The sequence below is a fragment of the Amblyomma americanum genome, chromosome 1, assembly GCF_052857255.1.
Source record: "Amblyomma americanum isolate KBUSLIRL-KWMA chromosome 1, ASM5285725v1, whole genome shotgun sequence".
Taxonomy (NCBI): Eukaryota; Metazoa; Arthropoda; class Arachnida; order Ixodida; family Ixodidae; genus Amblyomma; species Amblyomma americanum.
The window spans coordinates 184,542,966-184,570,881 of NC_135497.1; the positions used below are offsets into that span (position 1 = coordinate 184,542,966).

The following is a 27,916-nucleotide window of genomic DNA, read 5'->3' on the forward strand; positions in this document are numbered from 1 at the left end:
TATTTGTGAAAAATGGCAGATGGCAAACTTTTTGGCTTTTACATATATATGACACGTAGTGGGCTGATGCACACACATCTCAGAAAATGTGCATGTGCAAATGTGCATCTCAGAAAATGTGCAAAAGCGCACAAAAATATGACGCTTGTTCAGGCCAAAAGATTTTGTCTTTTACAAAAATGCATTTGGGAACTGAAGAATTTGTACCGTTGACTCGTTCCTTTCTCAAATGGAGTGGAGTTTTTGTTGAAAGTTCATTTTATCACTCCTTACGTATGTATTGCAGTTACCTTAAAGTGGATGTGTGCAGATATTTTAGTTTAAAATTGAGATCAAATAATGACCAGTAAATCTGAAGTATGCTTTTGCACCTGAGGCATTAGAATGGACAATTATGGGTGCAAAAATGTCTTGGCTAATGGTCATGCCCATTGAATTTATACATGGTAATTTGGATCCTGTCTGACATGCCAAAAAGAGAGAGCAGCCTGCATTGGTGCCTTGAGTCATTCAAAATGTCAGTGCATGACAGTATTACACTGATCTGCCTGCACAGTTTTGGCCTGTCAGTCTTCATGTGAGCACATCATGTATTCTTTTTTTTTCCTTTTCTATGCTGGGGAAGAAATGGTGTGTCATAGGACATGGCACTCAGCAGTAAAAATTAGCTGGTCTAATCCTGGTGCATAATATGTAAAAATGCACCGCGCAAGATGTCCTTTATTTAATATTCCTTCATTTTTGAACTGTTTATCAATTTCTGCACGTGCTGTGGTACTTAGTGTCTTGCTCATACAGTGTTAATGTTACACCAATGCTGTCACCTGTTTGACATGCTGATCTTAATTTGCAGTGATTACATCACCTGGTCAGTTCGGCTGGCTTTTTTTGTGCACTTGCATGAGGCAAGCAGCGCACGCACAGATGCATCTTTTCTGGAGACATGTCTGATGAAACTGCACTTTGCATAAATTCCAGTATATAAAAGTTCTATACGGACTTTTTCTTGCCAAGCAACCCTATGCTGCCATCTTGCAGACTACATGGAGGTACTTAAACGAGCCAGTTTCTGGGATCATGGATCTTTTTGAAGACATGAAAAAATAGGAGGCTGTACTGTGTAATAGAAGCAAGAAATTGCTTCATGATGTTTCGCATCTAGCTGAGGCAATGTCTAGGAAATTGGCATTATGACAAAAAAATCAAGGTGCAACATGTGTTACTAGATAACATAGCATTTTGAGCCCAGAAAATAAGTGTCTATTTGCTTCATTATGTACCATGCTGGGGAAAGAATTGTGCGCAAAAATACTGAGTAAGGCCTGCATAATGTCTCTGACAGTTGATCCACATTTTGACTTTGATGTAAGAGGTCTTTAGCTGGACATCATTGGTTCCAGTGATTTATCTCGTCTATATATTCTACGCAAAAGAATATTTGTGGGCATTCTTTTAAGTATGACCTCCTATGAGCACTTTATACGTCATATTTTGGGTTTTATCAACTTTGATTAAACACTGAAATTTTTTCACCACTGTGTACTTGGTACTATTCGATTGGAATTTATTTTGAGTTTAAATATCACTTTCCATGCACTCATATGTGAGGAGAAAAAGAAAATGGTTAAGTTCTAAAAACAGTTCTAGGTGTAGAAATTGAGTTATAGTGTTTAGAGCTCGGCATTGGTTAGAAATTGATGCCAAGTGCCGTATGCTATATTGCCTGTCACATGAAAGGCTTACATGAATGACTTGCCGCTTTGGCTCCATGGTTGTGACATTTGACTGCTGTGCATGAGTTGGTGGGTTTGATCTGGCTGTGGAGGCCACATTTTGGTGGAGGCAAAATGCAGAAATGCCCATGTACTGAGATTTCAGTGTATGTTAATGAACGCCAGGCGATAAAAGTTGATTTGGAGCCCTCCACTTGTTAGTCATTCATTCTCACTTGGAGAAGACTTATGTGTGTAAAGTTCCTTTCTGATTTTTTTTTAGAAAATTTTGCTAACAAACAAATGTTTAGTTGTGGCTTTCTGTGCATTCAAACTGAGAACAAAACACAGTGAAGGCTGCTCGAAATGAAGTGACAAAGCACAAAAGGACATGTCCGGGTAGCATTTTATTCTGCATGATCACTACATGTTGTGCAGGGAAAGGGCTGCATATTGCTAGCATAATTTGAGAGTGAAGTGAGAGCAGCTGAGGACTGTCAAAAGTTTTTCACGCAAGGAAAGGTTCATGTTAAATGAACTATTGACATCACTTGGCATGTAAGTGTGACAGTCATAGTGCTGCATGCCTATATTTTCTCTAGTTTTCTAGATTTTTTTCACCCACCACTGCACAGCTTACCTGTATAACAATAAAGACCACCCATGTTTTCATAAGTGTGCAGAGAATAGAATGTGCATGTTATCCAGGCGAGCTGAAAAGAATAGGAAGACGAAGTAGTTGATGAGGAAAATGTCCTTGACAGAGTTTAGGGGCGTCTGTGGGTGGTCGGTGGGAATTCATTGCTGCAGCAGTTTCGCCCAGCATTTTGCTTGTGTATGTGCAGATTCTTTTTGTGTTGTGTGTATATGCAGTGGGCATTTTTGTTTTTTTGGTGCACAGGAAAGTGCATTTGCACACGAACCAGAGCGCAGCCCACAGCGCAAGCTTATGCGTGTCATTCCCAGGCAGATCACAAAGGCTCTTCAAGCTGATGTCCTCTGGAATCTTGGAATCAGAGGTATGCAGTTTTAATCTGTAGCCAGACTGTGTTACAGCAGGTTAAACATTTGTTGTGTGCACTGGCTTGTGTCAGTTAATGGATTGCCACTATAAAAATATTACTGATAGCCATCATTCAACTGGCTTACTACAACTGGTGTAAGTTTTATATTTCCAAAATATTTATACTGGTACGTGGTAGACGGGATCTGTTCTAGTAGGCAGCACAGGGCTTCTACCCACCACGGTGGTTCAGCGGCTATGGAGTTTGGAAGCTGAGCATGAGTTTACAATTCAGTCATAGCCACAGGGGCCATATTTCAACAGAGGTGAAGTGAAAAAACACCAGCATACTCATGTTTCAGTGCATGTTATTGAAGTAAACCCCAGTGTGCAAATTTAATCCAGGTCCCTTCGTCACAGCTTATCTCGCAGCCCACAACATTGCTTTGGCTTGTAAGAGTCCAGTGATTTACACTTGAAGGTTGTACAAATGTGAACCTTTGTTTCAGGTATGCCTCTGTAGTGGTAAGCAACTCTTCTTCACATACTATGAATGCTAATTAAGAAGCTTATCATTTACATCTTTCCCCTTTTCTTTTTATCTTAAGGGGCCAAGGTGAAGGTAGCAGTGTTTGACACTGGGCTTCCGAAGAATCACCCTCATTTTAAGAAAGTCAAAGAGCGGACCAATTGGACGAACGAAAAGATGCTTGATGATGGTATGTTTTCACTAAGTAGCCCTTTGTACATGCAGTGCTACCAAATAATTGTGTGTAGTGGTGTCAAGTGGAACTATGAGGATCTCATATTAAATGTGCTTGCAGGTTTAGGCCATGGTACTTTTGTTGCTGGCGTCATTGCAAGCAGCCGCGACTGCCTAGGCTTTGCACCTGAGTCAGAGCTGCATGTGTATCGTGTCTTCAATAAGGACCAGGCAAGTGTACTGTGTTCTAGCTGCTTGCGCATTAGAAGTTACAAATTCAGTTGGTTGCCTTTTAGTCTTAATTGCTGCATGGCTGTTTTTGCTACTTTTTCTTTTTTGCTAGTAATTGAACTTTACCACATTGAGTTGTGGATAGGGGTGTGCGAATAGTAGTTTTTCAAAACTGAATCAAATTCAAATTGACTATTTTTACGAATAGTATTTGCTACTTGTATGAATTTTTGCACAAAACAAAGAATCATGCAAAATAACTAAGTGCTACCAGCTGCACTTAAGTATGGCGCTGTAACCTATGGAGTTGTAGCCATGGCTGTCAAAAGACATAACACTGAACTCCACTAGGGGCTACACAACACGAAGTTAGTATGTTAACTTTATGACCTTCACATCAAACTTTACCCTTTGCTAATGGTGATTGCAGCGAATAACTAGCGCCACATCTCAGTAGATGAGATGGGCGAGAGCTGCGCATGGGTCATGGATTCCGAGATTAGGCATCAGGTCAGAGTTTGCTGAACCTGCCTGAGCCCTGCTGCATTGCCAGATCTTTGAGGCCATGTACAAACATTATGTACACCGCCACACGAGTGTACAGTGTTGCAGTGCTGAGCCCCCTTTGCTGCTCAAACCGATTGTGGCAGCATGCTCTTGTCTTCGGAGTGGACCCCTATTTTTAAACAGTCCTCTAAGAAAACTGTGGCATGCTTTATTTAAACTTCGTGTCAGTTATTCAAAAAATATTTGAAAACCTGAGAACATATTTGATTTGTTTTGAATAATTTTGAACATGTAATGTTTGATTCATTAATTCAGTGAATTTAGTAGGAGGATAATCGATTCACTATTTGAAAATTTCAGATATTTGTGGACCATTTTATGTTTCAGTAAGAGTGGTCAGTTGTGCTTCTGAAAGGCGTATTGTTGCATTTCCTTTTGAGGTGTGTTCTAAATAGCTTGGGAAAATTTGTGAGCTGAGTGAAGGTACATCCATACACAATAGTGTTTGTTGCTCATCTTATGATGTCATATTGATTGCACTTAGTAATGTAAACCTGTTCTTTTTTGTAAATTATAGTTGTCGTACACATCTTGGTTCTTGGATGCTTTCAACTACGCCATCCTGAAAAAAATTAATGTGCTTAATCTGAGCATTGGAGGGCCTGACTTCATGGATCATCCATTTGTAGACAAGGTAGTAATTTCAGTCTTCTTGGCCACTTTTGCTTTCTTTGCTTAGATTACATGCAAGTGGTGTGTCGACTTACTGCAGTGGGTATTTTCTGGCTGTCGTATGGATGGCACTTGTAGACAAGATTCAAAAGGCAGATATGTAGTTCATTTGCAAGGGCTTTGATATGTGCTGGTAAGTGTATGCCTAACATACATTATAAAGACACTGAGGACAAAGAGCAGTTGGCCTGTATTGATAGGGTACCACGTTCTAGTCTCAAAGAGGCCACTCTCACTGAAAAGGGAGCTTTTTTAAACTAGAAAAGAAAAAAAAAACGAAATACAGTAGCCGACTGATTTTTCGAACTCCAATAATTCGGATTTGCACAATATTTCGAACTTCACTGAGAACCGCCACGCACCTCATATGAATGTGTACATTTTCACGACCGATATTTCATACTCTGTGAAGTTCAAAGGTTCGATTTTTCGGACGCCAGCAGTGCTGTGAAAATCGTTTTTCAACCGAAAGTTTGTTTTTTTTCGGCCTAATATAGATGCGAGCGGGCATCACTGTCACAACCAAATGGTTCTCTGCTGTTGTAAAAGGCGCCATCTTGGATTTAAACCAAGTCAGTCGGACGGACTGTCTTGGATAGGCTTGGCTATTTGTACTTCATTGTTGCCACTTAAGATAATGGCACGCTCTGCATTGCCATCGAGATGGCCTACAAAGAAGCTTCATTCGATTCAGAGCTGGTTCACGGCACCAATCCTGAAAAAGTGTCTCTGGTGCCAGCGCGGTGCAGAACCAGTTCTGTGGTGCAGGTGTAGCGCGTGCAGGCAGGTCTTGTCGTCTGCTCGCCGTGGAGGTAGAGTGTTCTAGTACATTCTAGTGGAGGTGTTCAGTGGTTCAGTTCTCGGGAGTTCTCGCGTGTATTTTTTGTGTGCGGTTGCTTTCATGCCTAACGAGACTTGCGTCGGCCATGGAGTTGGCCATGGTCGTCGACGACGACATCACATATTTCCTTGTTATGGAGTGGCTGTGCTGTTCTGACAGTGAATACCAGGAAACCGACTCCGTGCTGTCCTTTACCGCAACTTGTTTGGACCGATTGCAGCCGAATTCCGAAGTACTATAGAAGCATGGTTGTAGTTGCTACTTCAATTTCGAATTCATGAGGCTCTTCAGACTCTCTAGAGAGTCGTTTGAAGGACTTTCGGCGCGCTTCAGGGCCCTGCATATTTTCCGACGCCTAGGGGAGGGCGCCCACAAATCACCGCCGATAGCCCGGCTGCCTCACTAATTTAGCTTTTTATAAGCAGTTTAAAAAAAAAAACACTCCTTCGGCAGCAGCACAGGGCTTCCTCGATGCTTAGCGTGAGGCCCGGCATCCCTGTAGCCGCAGCAGAATGACCAGGCAGCGGCGAACCAAACCAGCAGCATCTGCCTGCGCGCAGCAGGCAGAGGTACCGGCGCCGGCAAAACACACCCGGATTTGCCCTGCCCGTTTTTTGCCAACAGCCCACGCACCATTGCTGCGCCGTCTGAAAAAAAAAAAATGTTTTGTGTGAACTCCCAAGCACACGGATGTCTTAACTAGCTGTTACAAGTAGCAGGTACAACAAAAAACGCAGAAAGTTACCTGCTGTCGCGTATATTTGAGGGCCATTTTTTCGCAGAATGACATAGGACGCGTTGACGACAGTGAAGACCTCCCTCAGTTCACCTCCAGTATTTACAAGCGTGCTAGCGTCGTCTGTGCGTCGTCTGCTGAAAGCCGTCTGCATGTGCACAACATTTTTTCACCTCCTTGGCGGCTGGTGCTGCGGTACCTTGCACCAGAGCGGCACCAAGGCTGCACCAAAATCAATCGCGGAAGGCGGTGCAGAGGGCGCTGTGAATCAAGGGCGTTGGTGCAACGCACCATGAGCCGGTGCAGGTGGTGCAGTGAACCAAAGCTGAATTGAATGCAGGTAGAGCATGTGATTGCATTGAAATGGGCAGCTTTTGTACGACGCCACTCCCGGTGTGATGTAGGTGGAGAGGGATGGGGGGGATGCATTGGGAAGCGCTCGCTTCTGCTCACGTCATCCCATAGGTTACCTCTCTCGATCTTCGCGGAAACTGACTGCTCCGTGCGGCATTTGTTTGCGGCATGACCTGCGGCCGCAGCGCACTGTCAGGTATTGTGATGTGAGGTGGTGCAGCCATGACGAAAACATGACTGGCACAGAGGCAGTCCAGTATTATCACTTGCAAGTAGAACATGGGGAGCAGAAAAGGTCGCGATTTTGAAAGCCGGTTTTTCGCAGACAGAAGATATTTTTTAAGCTCATGGATTTTTTCGACTGTTCGATTATTTGGGCCTTTTTCTGGGTCCCACCGAGTCCGAAAAATCGGTCGACGACTGCACAGGTGTCCTCATCAGCAGTCAATTTCGCAAGTAAACTGTGTGCCTCGGCACTGATTTTTGGATGTGGATACTAGAGGTTGTGCTACACAACCATTCACTCAAAACAGTGCCAACCAGTCCTTTTCACTCTGCCCATCATTAGCTTGAATTAATTAGCAGAAAAATATTTAAATACTGTTTTCTCAACCATAAATGCATACTATTTTGCTCAGTCAGAATAAATTTGTTCCGAGGTCAGAAAAATTTGCCCAGCTTTACTGACTTAATGTTGCGAACGCTGATGTTAACAGCGAAGCTGACTGGCGTTTGGCTTCTCTCGCTCGAAGCTTGAAATCTTCCGCCCTCCGCTTGCGCGTGGCTTTGCTATCCCTCACGCAAGCTTCTGGATTCGCCCGACGGCGCCATGCCCGTTCGCGCGCCAACTCTCGCTGGCGCTTCCGATGGGTGGCTTTTTCTTCGTGCGAGTGCGCGACTTTACCCATTTTCCGAGCATTTGAGAAACGACCGCCTAGCACACTCGTCTGTATGCTGTGCTCTCTCCACATCGCGCGTGCTCTCACCTGCACCTTGGCTCCACCCACCTGCGCCTGGTGGCCACTACGCTGCACCTGTGCTTGGCGCTTGCTCTCCCTCCCCCCACTACGCTGCATGTGTGCTTGGCGCTTGTTCTCCCCCTCGCTATGCTATGCTCTCTACACATCGCTGCGCCTGCATTACTATGCCTTGTCCCATGAAAGCATCGTCCAAGAACAGCTTCGTTGTTAAACAGCCTTACCAACATTCTGCGCAGCTTCTATTTTTTTTTTAATGGAAATTTGACTGCAGTGTATCTGGGGGCTATAACTCTGTTCAGCTGATTCCATGTTATACAATATAGTAGTTTTTTTTACTGTCATAGGCGTAACTTTAAAAAAAAAGTGTGTGTGTGTGTAGATGCATGCAAGCATGTGTCTGTGTATCTGTATGTGTGTTTGTGAAAGCGAGAAAGCAACATTGGTATGCGGCGTAGTATTGTTGCACATTGTGGTCATGTGTTAGGCACATTAACCATAAACTTTACTAACCTTCCGTTCTATAATAGGTTCACTTGCTACCTGTTCCTTGTGATTTGAGCCTGCAGAATTACTGACAGTGAAATTTTTCATTCTTCTGACACAGGTTTGGGAGTTGACTGCAAACAATGTCATCATGATTTCTGCTATTGGCAATGATGGCCCTTTATATGGGTAAGGTTTCTGCATTCTAAAATTTTTCACTCAATTTGCTCGTGTGTTTCAGTTCTAAATATAAAATAGTTGACTTTGTTCATGATTTCTTATGCTCTCCAGCACCCTTAATAACCCAGCTGACCAGATGGATGTGATTGGTGTAGGTGGAATCAACTTTGAGGATCAAATTGCACGCTTTTCATCACGAGGAATGACAACATGGGTAAGTAAGCCTTTTGGTACACAAAATAACTTTTTAGTCTCCTGCACTCTGTGAACTGTTAAACATCAGTTAGTGCCAGTGTAAAAATAAAATGCATGCACCATGAAATAATTGCTAAACTTGTGTTGATTATGTGTTATGTTTGAGGAAGTTTTAGTGAAGCAGACTTTGCCTAAACTTATGTCAAAGCCTTTCAAAGAGGTTATAACAGTTTAGGGCGTTCACTGAAAAGAACATTGAACTTAAACTTTTAAAACTGGAAACAAGACAGTTTGTTTCATTTCATGGAAAATTCTTCAGCACTATTTTTTTTTATTGCAAAATGTTTGCTGTATTACACACACAAAGGGCTTGACAAAAGCTTTTGTAATGGTGACACATTCATGAAACTGAACCATTGTTGTTGGTGGTCGCTTAGTGCAACAGCAGTATGTTTTTATGGTTACTTGATTGAGTACTGAGGTTTCTGAGTTGCGGGGCTTAATTTATAAGTATCTGCCGTGGCATAATTTTTGTATTGGCACCCTTACTAGAAACATTTTTTTTACCATCCTGCACTTGGAAGTGCTTTTTTACTGGCTGCTGTGGTGGCAGACTCAATTAGTTGCAGGTATTGCCGCACGTAAGCAGCCGCATTCTTTTGCTCCTCTGGTGTTTGTTTTGTGCACTTCATTCACAATATCCAAAGAATGTTCACACCAAATTAATTTTTTGAAGTTATGCTATTTTGCATTTTTTGGGGACTTGACAATTTGGTGCTTAAAATTTTTATGTATCTGTAGCAGCTTTAAAGTTCATTAATTGTTTATTACCTCAAAAACTATGCTCGTATAAGGTGATTTTGTCTGCATCTTTCTCTAGGCAATGCATTGTCAGTGATAACACTTCCGTTCTTTGCTCGCAGCATTATAATACGATAATTTATGGACTGTAATCTGCACCCATTGTATGGTTTGCAGGGCTCAGCTCTGTCTGATGAAGGAAAAATGTTTAGTATTAGATTTAGCTCTGCTGGTATATAAATATAGTCCACTGGGTGCACATGTATCAAAATGTTAATTGCAGTACCAAAAAGGTGCAGCACGGTGAACACTGTTCTTTTTGGAGGCACTGCAACTGTTTTCCTGTAAGCACTGGCTTCACCATCTTCCTGCCTGTAGAGAGAAACTCCGAGCTGTATGTGCATTATGTCAATCAAGCACCTGTGATTAGCCTCATGATTTTCATTTCAAGGACAAGTAACAGCATTCTTTGAAATCAAGGTGACAGTTAGTGCTAGTAAATACAAGTAAAACTAGTCAACTTTATGCTAGCAACAGAAGCTCAGTGAAAGTTTGACTCTAAAAAAATGAGTATGATACTAGCCCACTCCTGTAGGTAGTCCACAAAGCACAAAATTTCAGCTTTTAAACATTTATTTTGTGGACTGTACAGCGTGTTCCGCAGTAAAGCGCGCGCCATAGAATGCATCTCTCAGCTGAACCGGTGAATTGTTCGAGCTCAGATTTCGCACAGACATGGCATTTGGTCGGCAGAATTGTTTTATACCACATTTGTTTGGAGTACTTGCCTGAATCAATAAGAAAAAGTTGGATATTCTCATTGTCTGCATCGACAATGAAACGAAACAGGCCACTTTTTCAGCGATTGCACTGGTGGCACAATCTCGTTCGTCGGCCGTGAAGGTTTGGAAAAGGAGGTGGGGTAGTGTTTTGCGGGAGGTTTGAAGGTGCTGTTCCACAAAAGACTTCAAACGTAGTGCAGTGTTGGCCAAACTAAGCTTTTTGTGATTATTGTTAAGGCAGTTGCAAAGAGTCTTCAGACCTCCCGCAAAAAAAAACCCTCGTTTGCCTAATCTCCATGGTCGACCAACAAGATGGTGCCACCGGTGCAGTCGCCGAGAGAGCGGCCTGTTTCGTTTCCTTGTCGCCAGAGACAATGCAAATATCCGACTTTTTACTGATTCAGGCAAGTACCCCAAAAGAAATACGGTAAAAAACAATTCTGCCAACCAAATGCCATTTCTGTGCGAAATTTGAGCTCGAACAACTCACCAGTTTAGCTCTGAGGAACATTCTACAGAACAGTTTATTTGCGGAACAGTCTGTACATCGGGAATTACGGCACTTAGCAGAAATGGTGAATGTACCGTATAAACGCGTGTAAGGGCTGCCCTTTATTTCCAGATTCAAGGGCCATTTCCCAGGGTGCGGCCCATACATGCTACGTGCGAAAAAAAAAAGTTAAGTAAAGACACACCAATCGGGGAATGAGCGGCATTAATTCTACATTTAGTTGTCACTCGCAGAGTCTTCCAACTCCGAGCTGGCGCTGTGCTCTGGTGCACGCTCATTCCACAAGAAGTCGCGCAGCATGTCCGCTGTCACCGCATAGGCGTTTTTCTGCACTTCTATCTCATAACAAAGCAGCTCTTCTTTCTGTTCAGGAAACTTGCATGGCTTTCCTTGGAAAGCTCTCTTTTTGCAGCTTGTGTTCCTCAATGCGTCATTATGGTTGCACCATCGTCGGACGCACTTCGCGGCCACATCTGCCTGCCGCACGCTTGTCGTGCTCGAGAGCAAACTCCTAGCCAAGTAGCTGTTAAGTTGCTTGCCCATCGGGCTAAACTTGCCACGCTCGGCGGCAGCACACGAAAGCCACAACTGCAGTGAACTAACACGCTACCACAACACGCGTGCTTTCGACAGCCACAAAAAGCTAGAGCTGGTGATACTGATGCCAATGATGATGATGATGTCTTCAGGCTTAATGGCACACACCCCTCACCTGGAGTAGCATGCCAGGTCAACAACCCTGGCAGACCTCTCCTGTTTCATTAAAATCTCTCTCCTCCTCCTCCTCCCACTTCGGTATGGATAGCGGGCGCTCATGGCGGAGGAAAAAGTTGACGATGGTGATGATGAGCGTATCGAGCGCCATCCATGGGCAGCACCTGGAAGCTCCCGTGCGCGTGCGTGGCCTCCGCGATCAAGCGCGCTGTTGCTCGCGGCTGGAGCCGATCGCGGAGGCCACGGTGCGTGCATTACGAAGGTTATTCCCCTATGGACTGTGGAAAGTTTGGGTGCGGCCCTTACACCGATCTTTTTTTTAATAATTCCTTCAGGAAGACAGGGTGCGGCCCTTACAGGCATTTATAAGGTATGTGCTGCTGGGCAAAATTTGCTAAATTATCTTATTTTGCTTCATAGGAGCTTCCTGGTGGCTATGGCCGTCTTAAGCCCGACATTGTGACATACGGCTCCTCCGTTCGAGGGTCTGCTGTTTCGTAAGTCAACTTTTTTCTCATCTGCATACTTTTTGAATAAAGTTCAGTTTCTGTTCACAAAACTTGTAACATGTTTAGCAATATCCTTATCGTCAAGTGGATACTGTTTAAGTTTGCCCACTAAGCATATACACAATGAAATGCAAAGCACAGATGTATGCCAGGTGCAGCAGTCACATGCCAACACTTACATGCAGGAGAGCAAGAAGGCAACCTGTAGCAGATAACTCCCAGATGTTCACTGTTCATGTTTTTGTGGGTAAACACTTCTGCTAGCATTAATGAGGCTTACTGGCTCAGTAATGTGTGCTTTTTAAGGATCCTAAAACACCTTCTGAATGTGAAACACACATTTAGAATGTTGAGTATATCACCATGAATAACTCAGACAAATTACACTGTCCAATACATTGCATGGGGGTCACAAGAGGAGTGCCAAATGAGCTTTTTTCTAGCACTGGGAATTTCCGCCTGCAGCATATGGTCGGCTAGCAGTCAGTGGCAGGGGTAGACACCCCACCCACTGCATGACCTCAGCACGTGGGTGCCTGTATGCCTCTACTGTTGGCTGATCGCTGAGATCTTGGTACTGTGAAATCTGTATTTAAGATTATTCAAAGTCTCGTGCAAATGCATTTAATTCCTTAGGACAAACTATAGAAAAAAACTTTCAACCTGTCTTACACGTCCCGCATTTACTTATTTCATACAAACTGCAATTGAAAAGAGTTTGTGTAAAATAGGAGGGTTGCTATGGGCAATGGCAGCCAGATATAATAACGGTAGGTGGGGCATCACTTCTAGAGGCGCAAGTCAAAAGAAAGGGGAGAAGAGAATTCGATTGGAGGAAACAGCAAAAGTTATATCTTATATCTTTAATGTCTCAGCATTTGTTTTGTTTGCAGGAAAAACTCTTTCACAGGGCCATAACTCTGAGTTACCTTGCCAGTTTTTCAGCATTCCTTGTGATTGACCAAGGTGTGTTTCATGTGCTCTTTAAGTGCCAAGGGTGGAAATTTGGCCGAGTCGGTATCAAAGTTAGCGTGAAAACAAGACGACAAATGAAGACAGAACACGCACCACGGTGTGTGTTCTGTCTTTGTCGGTCGTCTTGTTTTCGCGCTTCTTTTGTCATGGATATTTAAGTGCGTTTGTTGCCAATTGTTCTGTCAGTGCAACTGACATTTTTAAAATTTTTTTATAACCTATGGGATGCTTTGCATTCTAGAGGTCTCTTGAGCTAAAATTTATAAACTTTCCTATCCTTCCTCACAGGTAACCTACCTGTGGTTAATACAGTAGAACCCTGCTCTTATGTTTTTCATGGGACCACGAAAAAAAACCTACCATCCGGGAAACATAGTAGCCAAATGCAGCACGTGAAATAATAGTACACCATTGCCTGTCGCTTTTTAAGTTTTTCTTGTAAGGCTCAACTTGCTTCTCTGGAATCCACGAAGTTTTGTGGCTGTCATGATCATGCAGAATTTCCTAAACACCCTGTGATGGCTCGCCATCTGCCTGAGCGGCTGTCGGTGGAAGGTTAGGCAGCGGCGAGGAGGGAGGATTACATAATCCTGCATAACCCCTGCTCATGGGACCTAGAAATTGTGTCTTTTAAGCTGCAGGTGACAAGAAAAGCACAAATGAGAGAAACAAAACCAATCCACGCAACCACAGTGCAGCTCACGTGCTGTCTGTTGCAGTATAGTTTCGTTTTTGCACCTTTGGTCATCCGCGCTAGTGTTGCAGCTGTGATGGAACTACACAAACAGGCGCAGAAAAATTTGCGCTGCCCGTAAGCGTGCGTGGTGCTGGCACGAGCTCAGCGCACCGGAAGCCGCCTTATGCGGTGGCGGTCAAGCAACAATGGAGTCCTGCTTTGGCCGGCGTGTCGTCGCCGTTCCACACGCGCTGAACATGGGCTGTTAAAGTGCCAACATGAGGTAAAGCACCATTGCGAGGGCGCATTTTGTGATGTATCATGAGGGAAGACTGCCATAATTGCGACATAGCAGCCGAGTTTGTATTGTATTGCATAGATTTTTATGGGCGCTAGAACAAGACTGGCTCACGAAGACGTAACAGCTGGGAAAACTCGGCCCCCGGGAACAAAACAGTGGAGTTCTACTGTATGACATAACGCTTGGTGAACCCCAATTTATTAAAGTGGTCCATTATTTTCCTGCAGAAACGCTTTGAAATATTTTGTGGGCAATATTCCAAAGTGCGGAATGATGCACTAACATTATTGACATTGTGGTTGGCACAATGGAGCAAGAGAGAGGGTTCAGAAGGGGCATAGAGGCACTGCTCTGATTGATACCACATTGGCATCTGTGGATTCCTTCTTTCAAGTTTTCTTGAGGAAACAAGAGATAGAGAGGCGTGTTTGGTTCGGACACTTTGTGTGTCTTATTAACTGATAAAATGTGATTGCATCTTCAGCTGCTGTGCTAAATAAAGTTTTTGCGACTTGCCGACTTTAAGTGCACTTTGTGTTGCTTTCTCACTTTATGATCTACTTATCTTAGCAACACAGTTAGTAGAAGGTTCGCTGACCTATTCTTGGTGACTGAATCCACATGTCTGTCTGAGCGTTCACCGTTCTCTTTGGTCAACATTTGCTTTGGTCAGTTGGTGTGAATTTTCAGTTGCAACATATTATGCCTATGCCCATGCCAATGCCATTTATACTGGAGAAAGTCTTTCATGCGGCTGTTGCTGTGAAATCTTTGCAGGATTTCATTATTTAGTCTATGCACTTTTCTTCACATTTAAACAGGGGATCATGTCGGTCATTGTCGGGAACCAGTGTTGCTTCGCCAGTGGTTGCTGGAGCTGTGACACTTCTGATGAGGTGAGGCAAACATATCATGTGTGGTTGTGCTTGCAAGTCTCTTTCTTTTCTTCAGTAGTACTCATGTCATGGAGAAATTGTGTGTTCACCAACCAGTAAATTGTTTGATGAGTAAAACATTCCTTCAGTTTGTATGTAACACATTAGTATCAGTGACAGTTGCTGCTTTTGTGCAGTTTGCTTTTGCCATACTGTGGGTTGTGCACTAATGCTGGTGCAGGTTGTGGGCTCTTAAGGGGACACTGAGGGCAGATTGAAATTGGCCTAGACTAATGAATTACTGCTTTTAATTAATAGATTTCTACAAAGAGGCTACTTTCACAGAAAACAGAGTTCTTATAAGCTAGAAAATAGCAAGAAATTAATGGCAGGCCATCACCAACAGCCATTTCCATAAGTTGACTGTGATGACGCCAGGTGAGGTTTTTGTTCAGTATAACAGGAAACGCTGGATTACTCGCCCGAATGCTAAGGTAACTTTGCTTCCCTATCACTAGTGCCCTGTTGTTGTGCAACGAAGGCCAAAAAATAAAGCTTAACATGGAAAAATAAGTGAAGCAAACCCACAATATTTCACATCATCATCGTCATGAGTTAGAATCGAAGTGGTGGGAAAAAAGGTTCCAGCTAACTCCAAACTTCTCAACAATGAATGCATCTTTTTTAACTGAACAAATGTCAGTACAGTCGTGAAGGGCCCAGCTATTAAGAACAAAAACATGATGGAGTTGCCCTCGGTGTCCCTTTAAGTTAGCAAAAAGCTATTTACAATGTGATTGTGGAGGTAATTAACAAAGTGAAAGAAACTGAGTAAATGACCAAATTAACACCCATGATTACTACACCCACTGCGGGGCAAAGGCCTCTCCCATGTCTCTCCAATTAACCCTGTCCTCTGTAAATTTAGACAGAGATAACTCCAGTGGTTCAGAGTGCCATGCACTATAGTACTGCTGAGCGTTTTTAGCACTTCGAAGGACTCTAGACCTGACCTGGAGTATCTTGAACACCTTGTACAGAGTTCGCTATAGGTTTATCTGCAAGACTGAGTTAATTGACTAATTAACAAATTGAGGCTTGCACAGCACAGGAAAGCTTTCCAAGGGGCAAACATGGCAAGAGGGGAAGAGAAACGGAAGAGAGGGAAGGCAGGGAGGTTAACAAGGCATTGCCTGCTTGGTCACCCTACATGTGGAGAGGGAATAAAGGGGGCACTGTTCTCAAAAAATTGCAGGGAACATAGAAAAAAAACTGATCAACAATTACATTAAATCCCTAATGCGAAATTTGAGTGCAGCTTGATTTTGCAATATATCGAGGCAGATAACTTGGATGACACTTATGCTACTCTTAATAGTACATGCGAAGCATTGCCGCTTTTTTACACAAGGCCTCTGAACTATCACAGTGAATGAATGCTTCTCATTGGTGTAGTGTGGCGTGATGCAGCTCTTGCCCGGTTGTGCCATCCTCTCCCATGTTTCCTGCTACCTGAGAGAACACATTGCAATGTGCTTGTCTCATTGTTTCAAGGAAGAATGCTGAAGCCACAAAGAACGCGTCTTCGTTTGGAGCTGGCCATGAAGCACGTGGCCCTCATGGACTTCACAAACAGCCTGCATAGACGTCCATGCATTTGCTAGTTGACTGTTCGACTGCCGATGCATGGCTGACTCAAGTCGCGACTAGCAGTTTTGTGGTAGATCTTACTGTGATTCGACCACACCGTGTACATGCATGTAATGGCCGCAGGTTTTTTTTCCCCAAGATTTGGGGTCAAAATTGGGGATGCGGCCATTACACGGAGAAAATGAGAACAAAAATACTTTGGCGGTACTTGCCTTTATTAAACTAAAGTACTCGCACGTGTTGGCAGAAGAGGGAGAAAAAAAAAGTTTATCACTTTCACGAGCTTGTTAGAACACTAACCTTCGTTCTCCTCCTCTGAGCTCGTGGGGACATCAAACGCGTCCCTGTCAGAGATAAGGTCATCCTTCATCCCACCCAGCTTGTTGGAGATTCCCATGACTTTAAAGCTTTTCCTCACAGTCTTGAAGGAAACTGCGGCTGACGCTTCAAGGATCCAGTAGCACACATCCACGAGGGATGCTCTCTTCACTCGACCAGTCGGTGTTTTCTGGTGGCACATATTTTTTGTCAACCCTGAACTTTCGTCCAGCCGCTCTTTTTTCTTCTTCTTTTGCGAGGTCCCTTCACTTTCAGTTTAAAGTTAGAAGTACACCTCACGTATTTCCTCATCCTTAAGCGATGCTAGCGGTGAACTAGCAAACACACGAGCACAGAAACAGGGAGGATCGATATGTTCTGATTCCGACATTGCACACAACTGGTGAACGCGATAAAACGAGAAGCGCGAACAGGTGGCACTGCTATTCTTGGCTATTATTGATGTCAAAGATTGCACTGTGCGTAATTTTTGCACTCCTTATACCGGCAGTAAGTTTAAAAAATTCTGAAACTCTTGCACCCCACAGTAGATACTGACTCCAAATGTCCTGAAATCGTTCGTGCGGCTAATATACGGGTAATTTTTAAAAATATATTTTTTCTGACTTTTTTTACCAAGTTAGGGGTGTGGCTATTACATGAATGCGGCCATTACACGCATATATACGGTAATAAGCCACACACCAGTGTAACAGTTAAGGGGCCCACAATCTTTGCGCAAGGCAATTTGTCGTTTTTCATAAACTCTCCAATGTATGCCACCTGAAGTGGAGGTGTTGCAGGGGTATCTACCTGCTACTGCATCCACTGCAGTCGCTTGTGCGCAGGTGGTTGCGGTGCATGTTCTGTGCATGACGGCTATTTGTAAACGCATGCCGCACCCTCTTCCTCTACTTTCTACCTTACACTTCTGCCTTTCTATTTTCCAATGCTATCCCCTCCTCCGCCTTTCGTTTTCACCTCCCCTTCGTTATTGCCCTACTTTCATCTTGTTGTTTGCTTTGCTGTAGCTCTGCAGGTTCGCTGCTCTTCACTTTGCTATAACTCCACTAGTTTGCTGTGCTGTCTGCTTCGCTGTAGCTCTGCCAGTTACGCTGATGACGGCTGCAATGCACAAGCCAGGAATGGGCGCCTAAGAGCTGGTGCCACTTTCCGTTGAAGCCATGATGCATTGAGCTCGGTGGCAGGCAGAAGCATCACTATATGCCAAGCTTTATTGCTTTTTAGCTTTAGCTTTTGTGCAACTGCACTCTGACTGGACTTGTTTGGTGTCCAGACTTTGTGTGGCCTTCTGGAGTTCACAGTTTAACGAGCTTTTAAGTAATGAATGATATTGTGTTGCAGTGGAGCTCTGCACCTGGGATCAGCTCTGAACCCAGCAAGTGTGAAGCAGGCTTTGATGGCGTCGGCTGGCCGACTGCAGGGTTTCCCCATGTTTGAACAAGGCTGGGGCAAGCTGCAGCTCCTCGAAGCTTACCGGACTCTGGTCAACTACCGTCCTCAAGCAACACTAAGCCCCAGCTACCTGGACCTGAGCGAGTGCCCTTACATGTGGCCCTACTGCACCCAACCGCTTTACCATGGTGCCTTGCCTATCATTGCCAATATCACAATTCTCAATGGCATGGGTGTGTCAGGCCGCATTGTTGGTAAGGTGAGTAGTGCACGTTTTGAAGGCTCATCCTGTCTTTTTTTTCTTTATACGGCAATTTTTTCATGCTCAAGTGAACAGCATAAAAACTTGAGTAAAGGCACACAAATATGGGGCACAGTGCTGTATGTCATGTATTTGTGTCTTCTGTGGTCAGTGTTTTTGTGCCGTTCACTATGCCTATGCTTTCGCATTCCATGTTAAATTCGCCACACATCTGTAACCCTTGAATTTGCCAGTTGTACTGTATTTTGTTAATGTCATTTAGTGCAAATTTACTTCAGGTGATAGCCATTCTCAGGTAACACTCCCTCCCCTCCCTCCATTTTTCTCTTGCCTTGTATTTGATTTGATTGGTGTTTGTTGGAAGTAGTTGTGTAAGCCAACAGGTCACGTGCCCTGTGGGCTGTCACGTGTGGCATGTGAGAAGGATTGCTGAAGAAAACAAGCTCTTCAAGGAGAGAACTACGAGTTAGAGTAGTGTCAAATTGAAGGTTTTTCTCAAATTGATGTTCACATTTGTCAAAGAAAAAGAAGCAAAGGCTGTTAGTGGTACTGTGAAAACCTGCTTATAACATGGATCCACATATAATATGGAAAAATTAAAAAAAAAAAGTTTTGATCTGTGTATAAGGCAGGAAAGCTCATTGAAAGCATGAATTTGCACTGCATTTCACGCTTTAGTGGTTGCCATCGTTGGGTGTGCTGTCTTCCGAGAGTACTTTGTCAGAGATCTCTTTCCATAGAAACTCACCTTCGGTATTGTAGAACGTGTTCAATATCTTGCATTTCTTGGAAGTGCAACCAATGGGCTCCTTGGAAATGCTGGCACAGGCATCTGCGTTCCAACTGCAGAGCGTGGCTAGAAAGGCCTGTTACAGCCGCCTGGCAGCAGTAGCTGCAGGCTTTTCCTGCCTTATCCAATCCACGTAGCAGCGCATGACTCAATGCTGATGCGTTCAGCAGCTACAACTACTTTCCTTTTAAAAGCAGCCAAGTACTACTTTCGCAACCCTAACATTGTGATCGTCCTGCTTCGGATGCCGTGGATATGCATGGCTAGGCGTGGGCATCGCAAGGCCAGTGTGGTGAAATGGCGTCAAAATCGAAACCACCAACTGACGCTGCCGCTAGATATAGCTGCCTCTCGCTGAAAGCCTGATGGTGATAGCACTGGGTATTAACGAAACCAAAACTGTGGATTTGGGCTGAAAATAGTTTTAATTCGCATATAATACCAAGCAGAAATTCGCCATTCTGTAATCTGGGAAAAGAAAAAATGGTATTATGCGTGGGTTATTACAATATGTAGTTAAACCTCAATATAACAAACATGGCTGTTGTGAATTACTGGCTATATCTAACTGTTTTTAATATGTTTGTGCTACGAATTTCGGCGATATCGACATACATTAATTCTTACTTTATTTATCGAATGCAGTTTGCGATAAATCTAGGGGTGTGCAAATATTCAAAATTTCGAATATGAAAGGAATATGTTTGTTATTCGGTTCATATTCGTGTAAACTGATATTCGAGAGTTAATACCAAGCAGAAATTCGCCATGCTGAAATCTGGGAAAAGAAAAAATGGTATTATGCGTGGGTTATTACAATATGTAGTTAGACCTCAATATAACAAACATGGCTATTGTGAATTACTGGCTATATCTAACTTTTTAATATGTTTGTGTTACGAATTTCGGCGATATCGACATACATTAATTCTGACTTTATTTAGCGAATGCAGTTTGCTATAAATCTAGGGGTGTGCAAATATTCAAAATTTCGAATATGAAAGGAATATGTTTGTTATTCGGTTCATATTCGTGTAAACTGATATTTGAGAGTTTTTGAATATTCAAAATTTTCTGATTATTGGACAATTTTCAGATATTCAGCAGCGATTCACTATCGTGGCAACATTCATATGGTTTATGTGAAGTTTTCTTTTTCCTTTGTGGAACCTTGGTTTTACTGGCATCCTTTTCATTCTAGTGCTTAGTTGCCTGTACAGCATTTGCACCGTTTTATTTTTTCTGTATAATTTTTGTGCCAGTTTGGATTTGGATATGAAATATATATTATACATTTTGTTTACATTTTGAACCAGGACCAAAATGTCATTGCAATCCTTAATGCATTCTATACAAGCAGTAATTTACAATAAGTGATTTTTAATATGTGAAGTTCCTTTGCAAGTTTCACTTTATAAAGCAAGGGAAAGATTTTAGCTTTGCTCCACACAGAATTAGATAGAATGGGATGTGTAAGCATGTTTGTTGTGGCAGGAATCTTTTCTGGCTCCAATGGGCCACTGATGGTAGGGTCAAGATATAGCCAGAGTTCATTTTAATGTTGAGAATTAGTTGATATAAGGGAGCAGTCGAATTGTCTAAGAAAGGCTTCCTCAGTAAAATGGGATTTCTTGACTATCAAACTAATTTTCAGCTCCCTTGACATCACATATTACAGGTTAAACAGATGCAGAGGACAAATTGAAGTTGTTCTGTATCAATAGATTACTGCATGCAAATTACAGAGAGGCTACTTTCATTGATAAAGGAGCTTTTGTAAGCTAGAAAAGGTCAGAAAATTACCTACAGGCATCGCTGCCATCGGCCATTTCCGCAAGCGAACTACGATGACGTCAAGACCAATTTTTACACAGATCTCTGTGGCTAGGCAGTGCCACCATTCACAATCAAATTGTGGTCATAAAGTCCTTTTCAGTCATGATGTCACAAGATTAAATTGAGAGGGAGGGGGGGGAACACATTTAAATTTTAAATAATATTTTCTTGGCATCAATTTGTGCCTTTTGCTGCTGAACAAACATAACATAACATAGCCACCAAGAGCCAAACAATCAATTTTTACAAAGGACAAAAATTGTATGTCTAGTGCCTTCTGGGTGATTCCAAAGGGACGACGCACTTTATATCGAATTCAACTGGTTTATTTAGCATGCCTGCATCAGTACAAACTCTGGCCTCAGTGCACAGCTGTCTTTGTTTTCATCTCTCTTGGCTCCATTGTTTCCAGTACACTGGTTTCATGTTTCACGGAGTACAGTCTATCTCTGCCGGGTGTGTGGCGCCCTCTTTATATGGCGCAATACATTACAACATAGAGTTGTCCTCAATGTTCCTTTCATCATTTTAGCCGAAATTTCACTGAAGTGGCAGTCATCTTAACACTATTCAAATCTATGCACTGTTGCAAGCATGCTCCTTGCATGCCCCAAAGCATGAAAGCCAGCGTTCTTGCTTTGGTCAATGGTCTTCTATTCTGAACAGCGCATGTGTCAGAGCACTGGTCAGTCTAACAGGCCCTTTCTGTTGTCCAGCCGGAATGGCACCCATATGTTCCGGAGCATGGTCACTACTTGGAGCTGGCATTTGGCTATCCAGAGGTGTTATGGCCCTGGTCAGGATTCCTGTCCATCCACTTTGTGGTGACTGCAGAGGCTGCACAGTGGGAGGGCATTGCCCAGGGCCATGTGTCTCTCACTGTTGAGTCCTCTCCGGGGGTAAGTAAGATTTCTGTGCTTTTGGGCATCCTTCTTCTCATCATACTGGTATTTCTCAATTCTTCTTACAAGCAGCAGTGAATAAAATAATATGAACCAGAGGCTCTGCAAATAATGTGCTCTTTGCTGTGCTAATGCCCTGTGAAGACTGCTTTCTCTCCTGTAGTGTAGTGCACAATCTGTTTCGCTTAATATCTTTTCGTTTTAATTTCTTTCGTTTTACTCATTTAAATGGCAACTCTGCCCAAATTTCATCTCCGCAAATGAAGTTGTAAACTGTTCTAGGAATATTTAAATGTTATACCCAGTGTAGTATATGGTGTGTGTAAAAATCGCACAGTGGCTATTAAAATTGATGAAAAAGACAGTGCCAGATAAGGCTTGCTGTTATCAACGTCGGCAGTATGCATGGCAGAGAACAAGCTGCCAGAAGTGACGCTAGAAGTTTTCACTTTTCTCTTTAATGAGCCATGGGCATGGTTTCATTGTGCCTTGCTTAAACGGCATTTGTTGTGGCATTCTGAACAAAGCACCACTATTCAGTGCTGGCAAAAAGCAAGCAGACTACACTGCATTTTAAACACCCCACAAAATGCAGGTCAGCTGCTCGCGAGTCTACAGTTCATTAAGATTAGTGTGGCAAAGCATGCTGTTCTGTTCGGCACTTACAGTGCACTGTGCAACTTAGACCTGTCATACCATGCATTCTCTCAGGACGCAGATATGGTCACCAATGCTCTGTGAAGGGTCAGCTACAGTAGGCTTGTCATTCCGGCACACTGTAGCTGGCCTTTAGTGACAGCTAGTCTCTCCCCTCATTTTGCAACATTAATGAAAAGCTTAAATGCTGGTGGCCAAATGCATACTGCTGTGTCCTTGATCCAGACAACCTAAATTGAGTCTGAAAGCCAGTGATGACCAAATATGCAATTAATGAGCACTTGATCTCCTGCACTGTTTTACTTAGCGGACTGGTGGCTATAAATCTAAATATGTATTCCTGAAGTTCCAGTTTATAGCCCCTTGCTGCCTTCCTCCAACATGTTTAAACAGGCGATAATCCAGTGTTGTGATTACTTTTTCTACTTTGACAGAAATTTGCTGCTGTACCAAACTGCTTGTCAGCTCACTTTAGCAAGCACTACTACAGTATAATCTGTTACAACAGGCCCAGTAGTGTCCAAGATTTCGGTCCCTTGTAAGAGAAGTCTGCAGAATCCAGATAATGTTAAAAACACTTTTGTTATAACCATAGGTGACTCTGTTATAACCAGAGGGGCCTTCAAGGCTTATGCAGCTACATACAAGACCTTGTTTATTCAGTCTTAACAGCTCTAAAAGAAGGTAGCTGTACAACTATTAGGTTTGGGTATTACATTTGAGCATCCATTTTTCAAGGTGATCTCAGCCAACCCAGGGATTGAAAATGAACACATAGAATCGGGGAGGGAAAGCGACCTGTGTCCAGAGCTGACTTATCGTATTTACTCGCGTATAACCCGCACCAAATTTTGAAAAAACGCATTTAAAAGTGGGGGTGCGGGTTATCTGCGAATTTTTTCTTTGGGTGGGGGGGTCGACTTGCATGGTGGCAATGCATGGTGGCCTCCCCATGTGGTCCGCTATCCCCATCGTCATCGACGCTTGTCAAGCTGATGAGGAGCCAACGAAAGGCATAGCCAAATCCACATTCATAGTCTGTTTATTCTTCCCCGTGCCATTGGCTATGTTTTCTTCAGCCAGTGTTGTTGAGCCTAGTGTCAGGCACTGTTTCGTGTACTACACTCCAGTTTGCACTGGGCACATTCGATTTTCCAGTCCCGGATTACTTGCTGACAGCTCTCGGCTTCTGCTCTAACAAAAAACACTGTCATGGTCACGTGACCTACTTGCTGCTTGCGGATTCGCTGCCGAAGCCGGGCTCCCCCTCCATTACTGTACCGTACCACGCCGCCGTACCAGGCCGGCATCGTCTGCTAGCAGACGATGCAAGCCATGGCCACCACGACGCAGGAGTAACGCAGTTCTTTCGCAGCGATGTCACGCGGATGTTTATCTCCTGACGTCTATATGATGTTTAATCTTGATAGCAGAGGCGCGAATTATTTGCTCCTTCTCGCCAACAGAGCATGGCATGCCTGAATGCCAAGCGTATCGTCAGCATGAGGTGCACCACCCGCCGCCAACACAGCCGAGCAGACGCCTGCGTGGTCGCAGCCAATGGAGGTGTTTGTCACAGCACACAAGCAAATCGCCCTGGACTAAGTGCATTGGCAATAAACGTTGTTTATCAATACCACCACATGAACAGCTTCCCTACCCCTAAAAGACAATTTATGTGCACGGCACCGCGAACCACGGTATGAAAAACCTTGCGCATAAGGTCGTTGAACGATCGTTTGATCCGGAACCACAAGTTTTCCGGGCTGCACATATGCGGGCATGGAGAGGAAGGTGTATTGTACATATATTAAGATCAGTTTTGACTTGCGAGTGTGCCAGACTTCCCCAACGTTCCGATTGTTAGTGGCGTTCTTGCAGGTATTGTGGCTCTCGTGAGACATCAATTGCATCAAAGTTCTTAGCTGCTAGGTTTTTCATCGAAGGTAAAACTGCAATCGGCTGTGATGGCCACTGATCTCGACCGGTGCGGCGGACCCCGACGCACGTGTGAATAATTCGTGACAAACGCAACATCGCAGGCGAGTTTGAACGTTCGTATTACAGAAAGTAAGAAAAATGTGTCACACTTCGCGATAGCGTACAACTTTTCGTTCTATCGATCCATGCAGGACTGCATAACCGTTCAGGATTTTATTGTGCAAATTCGCCCTTTGGCATGGGAATCAAAGGAAGAAGTATTGGCTGGGTACGTTTTGATGGTTTCAGCCCCCAATGAATTAACAGTACCAGATTGATCATATAATTTCAAAATTTACATTGATTTTCCAACTGGTTAAGATCATGTACTTCAAAATAATTTTGACATACTTAATTGCCTTTGATGAGAAAAAAAATAATTGAACTTACTTGCAGCTTTTCCAAATCCTTGCATGCGCTGTGGTTGTCGTTGTAATGCAGGCCTCCTCACTTGCTCCATTCTAACTTATATTATCCTTAGTATGCATGACGGAACCCAACAGTTGCTAAAACCAAGGAGTATAGGGGATGTCTTTTTTTATTTGCGGTGTTCATTGTGGGAGATTAACAAAGTAAATATTTAAAGATAAGATCAATTATCTTTAAATATCTACCTTGTTAATCTCCCATTAATGAACACTACAAATTAAAAATACATCCGCTATGCTCCTTGGCTTCGGTGACTGTTGGCTTCTGTCATGTATGTCATAACAAGCCCTTCTTTTCCCTTCCTATGTCTGCTCTATCATTAGTATAAGTTAGAATTATCGGTGTTTTGTTTCATGAGAACACAGCTTCGTATCAGAAACGTGCTTATTGCACAGCAGGCTACTAGTTTAAACTCAAGCATGCCGTATGTCTGCATTGCAGACATTTATAGCAAAGTTTGTGGGAACAGTATGAAAAAACTGGTTACAGAATGACAGCAAAGGGCGATCCAGAAAGAAGAAATTATGGCAATCACTCATTCATCCAGCTGCTGAAAACTTTAACATGACAAAATAGTTAAGTGGAATGATTCATCTAAAAGGCCAAATCAGTATCTAACATGTGACAAATTATTTAATTAGAAGTTAAGCTTTCAAAATAAACTTCCAATTATTCACATGCATACAAACAGATGATTTGCATTTCTTCTTCATTTTACCCAATACACCTTCTTTTCTCTTATTTTGTGAATTATATCATGCATGGAAGTATTATAGTGTAAATAACACTTCTCCTTTTATAAAAGCCGCCATCACATACAGTGGAAGCTGTGTCTGGTCACCAATTCATCACAAAAATATCTACTGAAGGCATATAGGTCCACACACTCGGAAGTAAACAAACAGAAAAGGATGTACGATGCTCAAGTGACAGGTGTCATGCACATCGACGTTTTCACACAGGTTACACAGTGCCGCTGACACACCATCGCAATGCTAGCACACACCGTCACAAAAATGTGACCTTTCCAAAACGTTGTCCTGAGCAATTACTAAGCGATCTTGGCTGCGCAGCTGTTGGACTGTTTTATAGAAGCGTTGTGTGTGTCCCTTCTGTCTGCGTTCGTGTCTCTGTGCTCCTTTCAGAAGCAAGAACCTCTTGACGACATGAGCAAACAATATGCGCTCACATCTCCGAATGTGCATCCGTGTGTAGTGGATTTCAAGAAAACAAAACAAAGATGAAAAGAATAAAAAGCCTTACAATGGCTTAGAGAGTAGCTAAGGAGCTCATGTGAAGGTTTAACGCACGATATCGTCCTCCAGGAGCACGGGAAGTAATCAGAATGCGCACCGAGTCTAACTCAATATGGCTGCCAGCACGGCGCTTCGCTTTCGGGGCATCTGTCGTCTGCTGCCTGGCTTCCTTCTTTGCAGCCCCAAGTAGTCCGCGGGTTGCCATAGGCAAAAAACGAACGCGTTGCTATGGTGATGCGGGCAGCTTTCTGACTGGTGGGCGGAGCTTTCGGGCCGTCCGAGAAAAACGTACGCCGGACTCGAGTCCGCAAGTAGTCCCGGACAGTCCAGGACTGAATATCGAATGTGCCCACTGTTTGCCTGCTTTGTTTTGGCATCATGAGTGCGACTCAGTGGCAGTGTTTCACAGCGAAAGAGAAGCTAAAGATTATAGCCACTGCTGAAGAAATTGGTAGCAGAGCTGCTGCTCATACTGGATGCTCAATGCTCGTATTGGATTCCTTCCGAGGCCACTGCACTGATGCGGTGAAGGCTCGCCTCGCCAAGACCGGCACCGACCTCGTTATGATACCTGGTGGCATGACGTCCATGCTACAGCCACTTGACGTGTGCCTGAACAAGCCGTTCAGGGCACACGTGAAGCGGCTGTATGCCCAGTGGATGGCCGACGGCCTTTATGTCCTCACACTGACGGGACACGTGCGAAGGCCCTATATTCCATTGCTGTGCCAGTGGATCATGGATGCATGGAAAGTGATACCGGCCGACTTGGTGCGTAAAAGCTTTAAAAAATGCACCATCAGTAACAGCTTGGATGGTTCCGAGGATGACTACGTCTTTGAGAGTGGCGATGAAGCCTTGGATGGCAGCAGTGAGAGCGGCGACTATTGAGAATCAGATAACCAGTGATGTGGTGGTGGTCGTTTGAATAAATGTTCTGGAAACTAAATGATCACTGGGTTTGCAGTTGTATCTTTCTAGCGCTCATTTTTTTTTTTCCAGTAAAACATGCAAGTTATACGCGAGGTTTTTTTTTCTTTTTTCGTGGAGTTCAAAGTTAGGGGTGCGGGTTATATGCAGGGGCGGGTTATACGCGAGTAAATATGGTATTTGTGCTACATTTGCAGGGTCAAAGACAGATTCAGCCTTTCTGTGGGTAGTAGCTTGCCCCTTGTGTACTTAAAATTCTTTACATAGCGTCACTAATTTAGCAGATCTGGCATTTGGCTGGTGAGCCCACCGTTGCAGGATCAAATCACAGCCACGGTGACCGCATTTCATTGGATGGGCCACGGTAGATGCTCCAGGCCACGTTAGATGCTCCAGGCCACTGCACCGGGTTCCTCTAATGCTTGTGATGCAGGCAGTTGTGCCATGGATTTCAAACTGCGGGCTATTGCTGCCTACGTAACGCGCTAGCACTGGCAGTTGTTTTCCTTAATGAGCGATGGGTAGCCCCAGTGAAAACTTTGTGAAAGCGTGTGTTGCGCCGGAATCGAAACTATAGCCACAGGACCCACAGGGCCGTTGGTGGCTGAAGGCGTTTCGGTTGTTTCATTTTGCCACTCGCCAGCATAATCAGTCGCGATGTCATAATACACGTGTATTGGAAGGTACTC

The 27,916-nt window shown here is 43.7% G+C and overlaps 1 protein-coding gene across 2 annotated transcripts in view; it reads left to right on the top strand.

The window, feature by feature from the left end:
• The window catches only part of S1P (membrane-bound transcription factor site-1 protease), a 66,538-nt gene that overhangs the window by 4,790 nt on the left and 33,832 nt on the right, over positions 1-27,916 (top strand). For both annotated transcript variants that reach the window (XM_077647986.1, XM_077647985.1), the window contains exons 5-14: positions 2,614-2,731; positions 3,324-3,434; positions 3,540-3,649; positions 4,734-4,850; positions 8,404-8,471; positions 8,574-8,676; positions 11,886-11,962; positions 14,748-14,822; positions 18,135-18,444; positions 21,790-21,972. In XM_077647986.1, the coding sequence (XP_077504112.1) occupies positions 2,614-2,731; positions 3,324-3,434; positions 3,540-3,649; positions 4,734-4,850; positions 8,404-8,471; positions 8,574-8,676; positions 11,886-11,962; positions 14,748-14,822; positions 18,135-18,444; positions 21,790-21,972 (1,272 nt within the window). The remainder of the gene's footprint in view (positions 1-2,613; positions 2,732-3,323; positions 3,435-3,539; positions 3,650-4,733; positions 4,851-8,403; positions 8,472-8,573; positions 8,677-11,885; positions 11,963-14,747; positions 14,823-18,134; positions 18,445-21,789; positions 21,973-27,916) is intronic.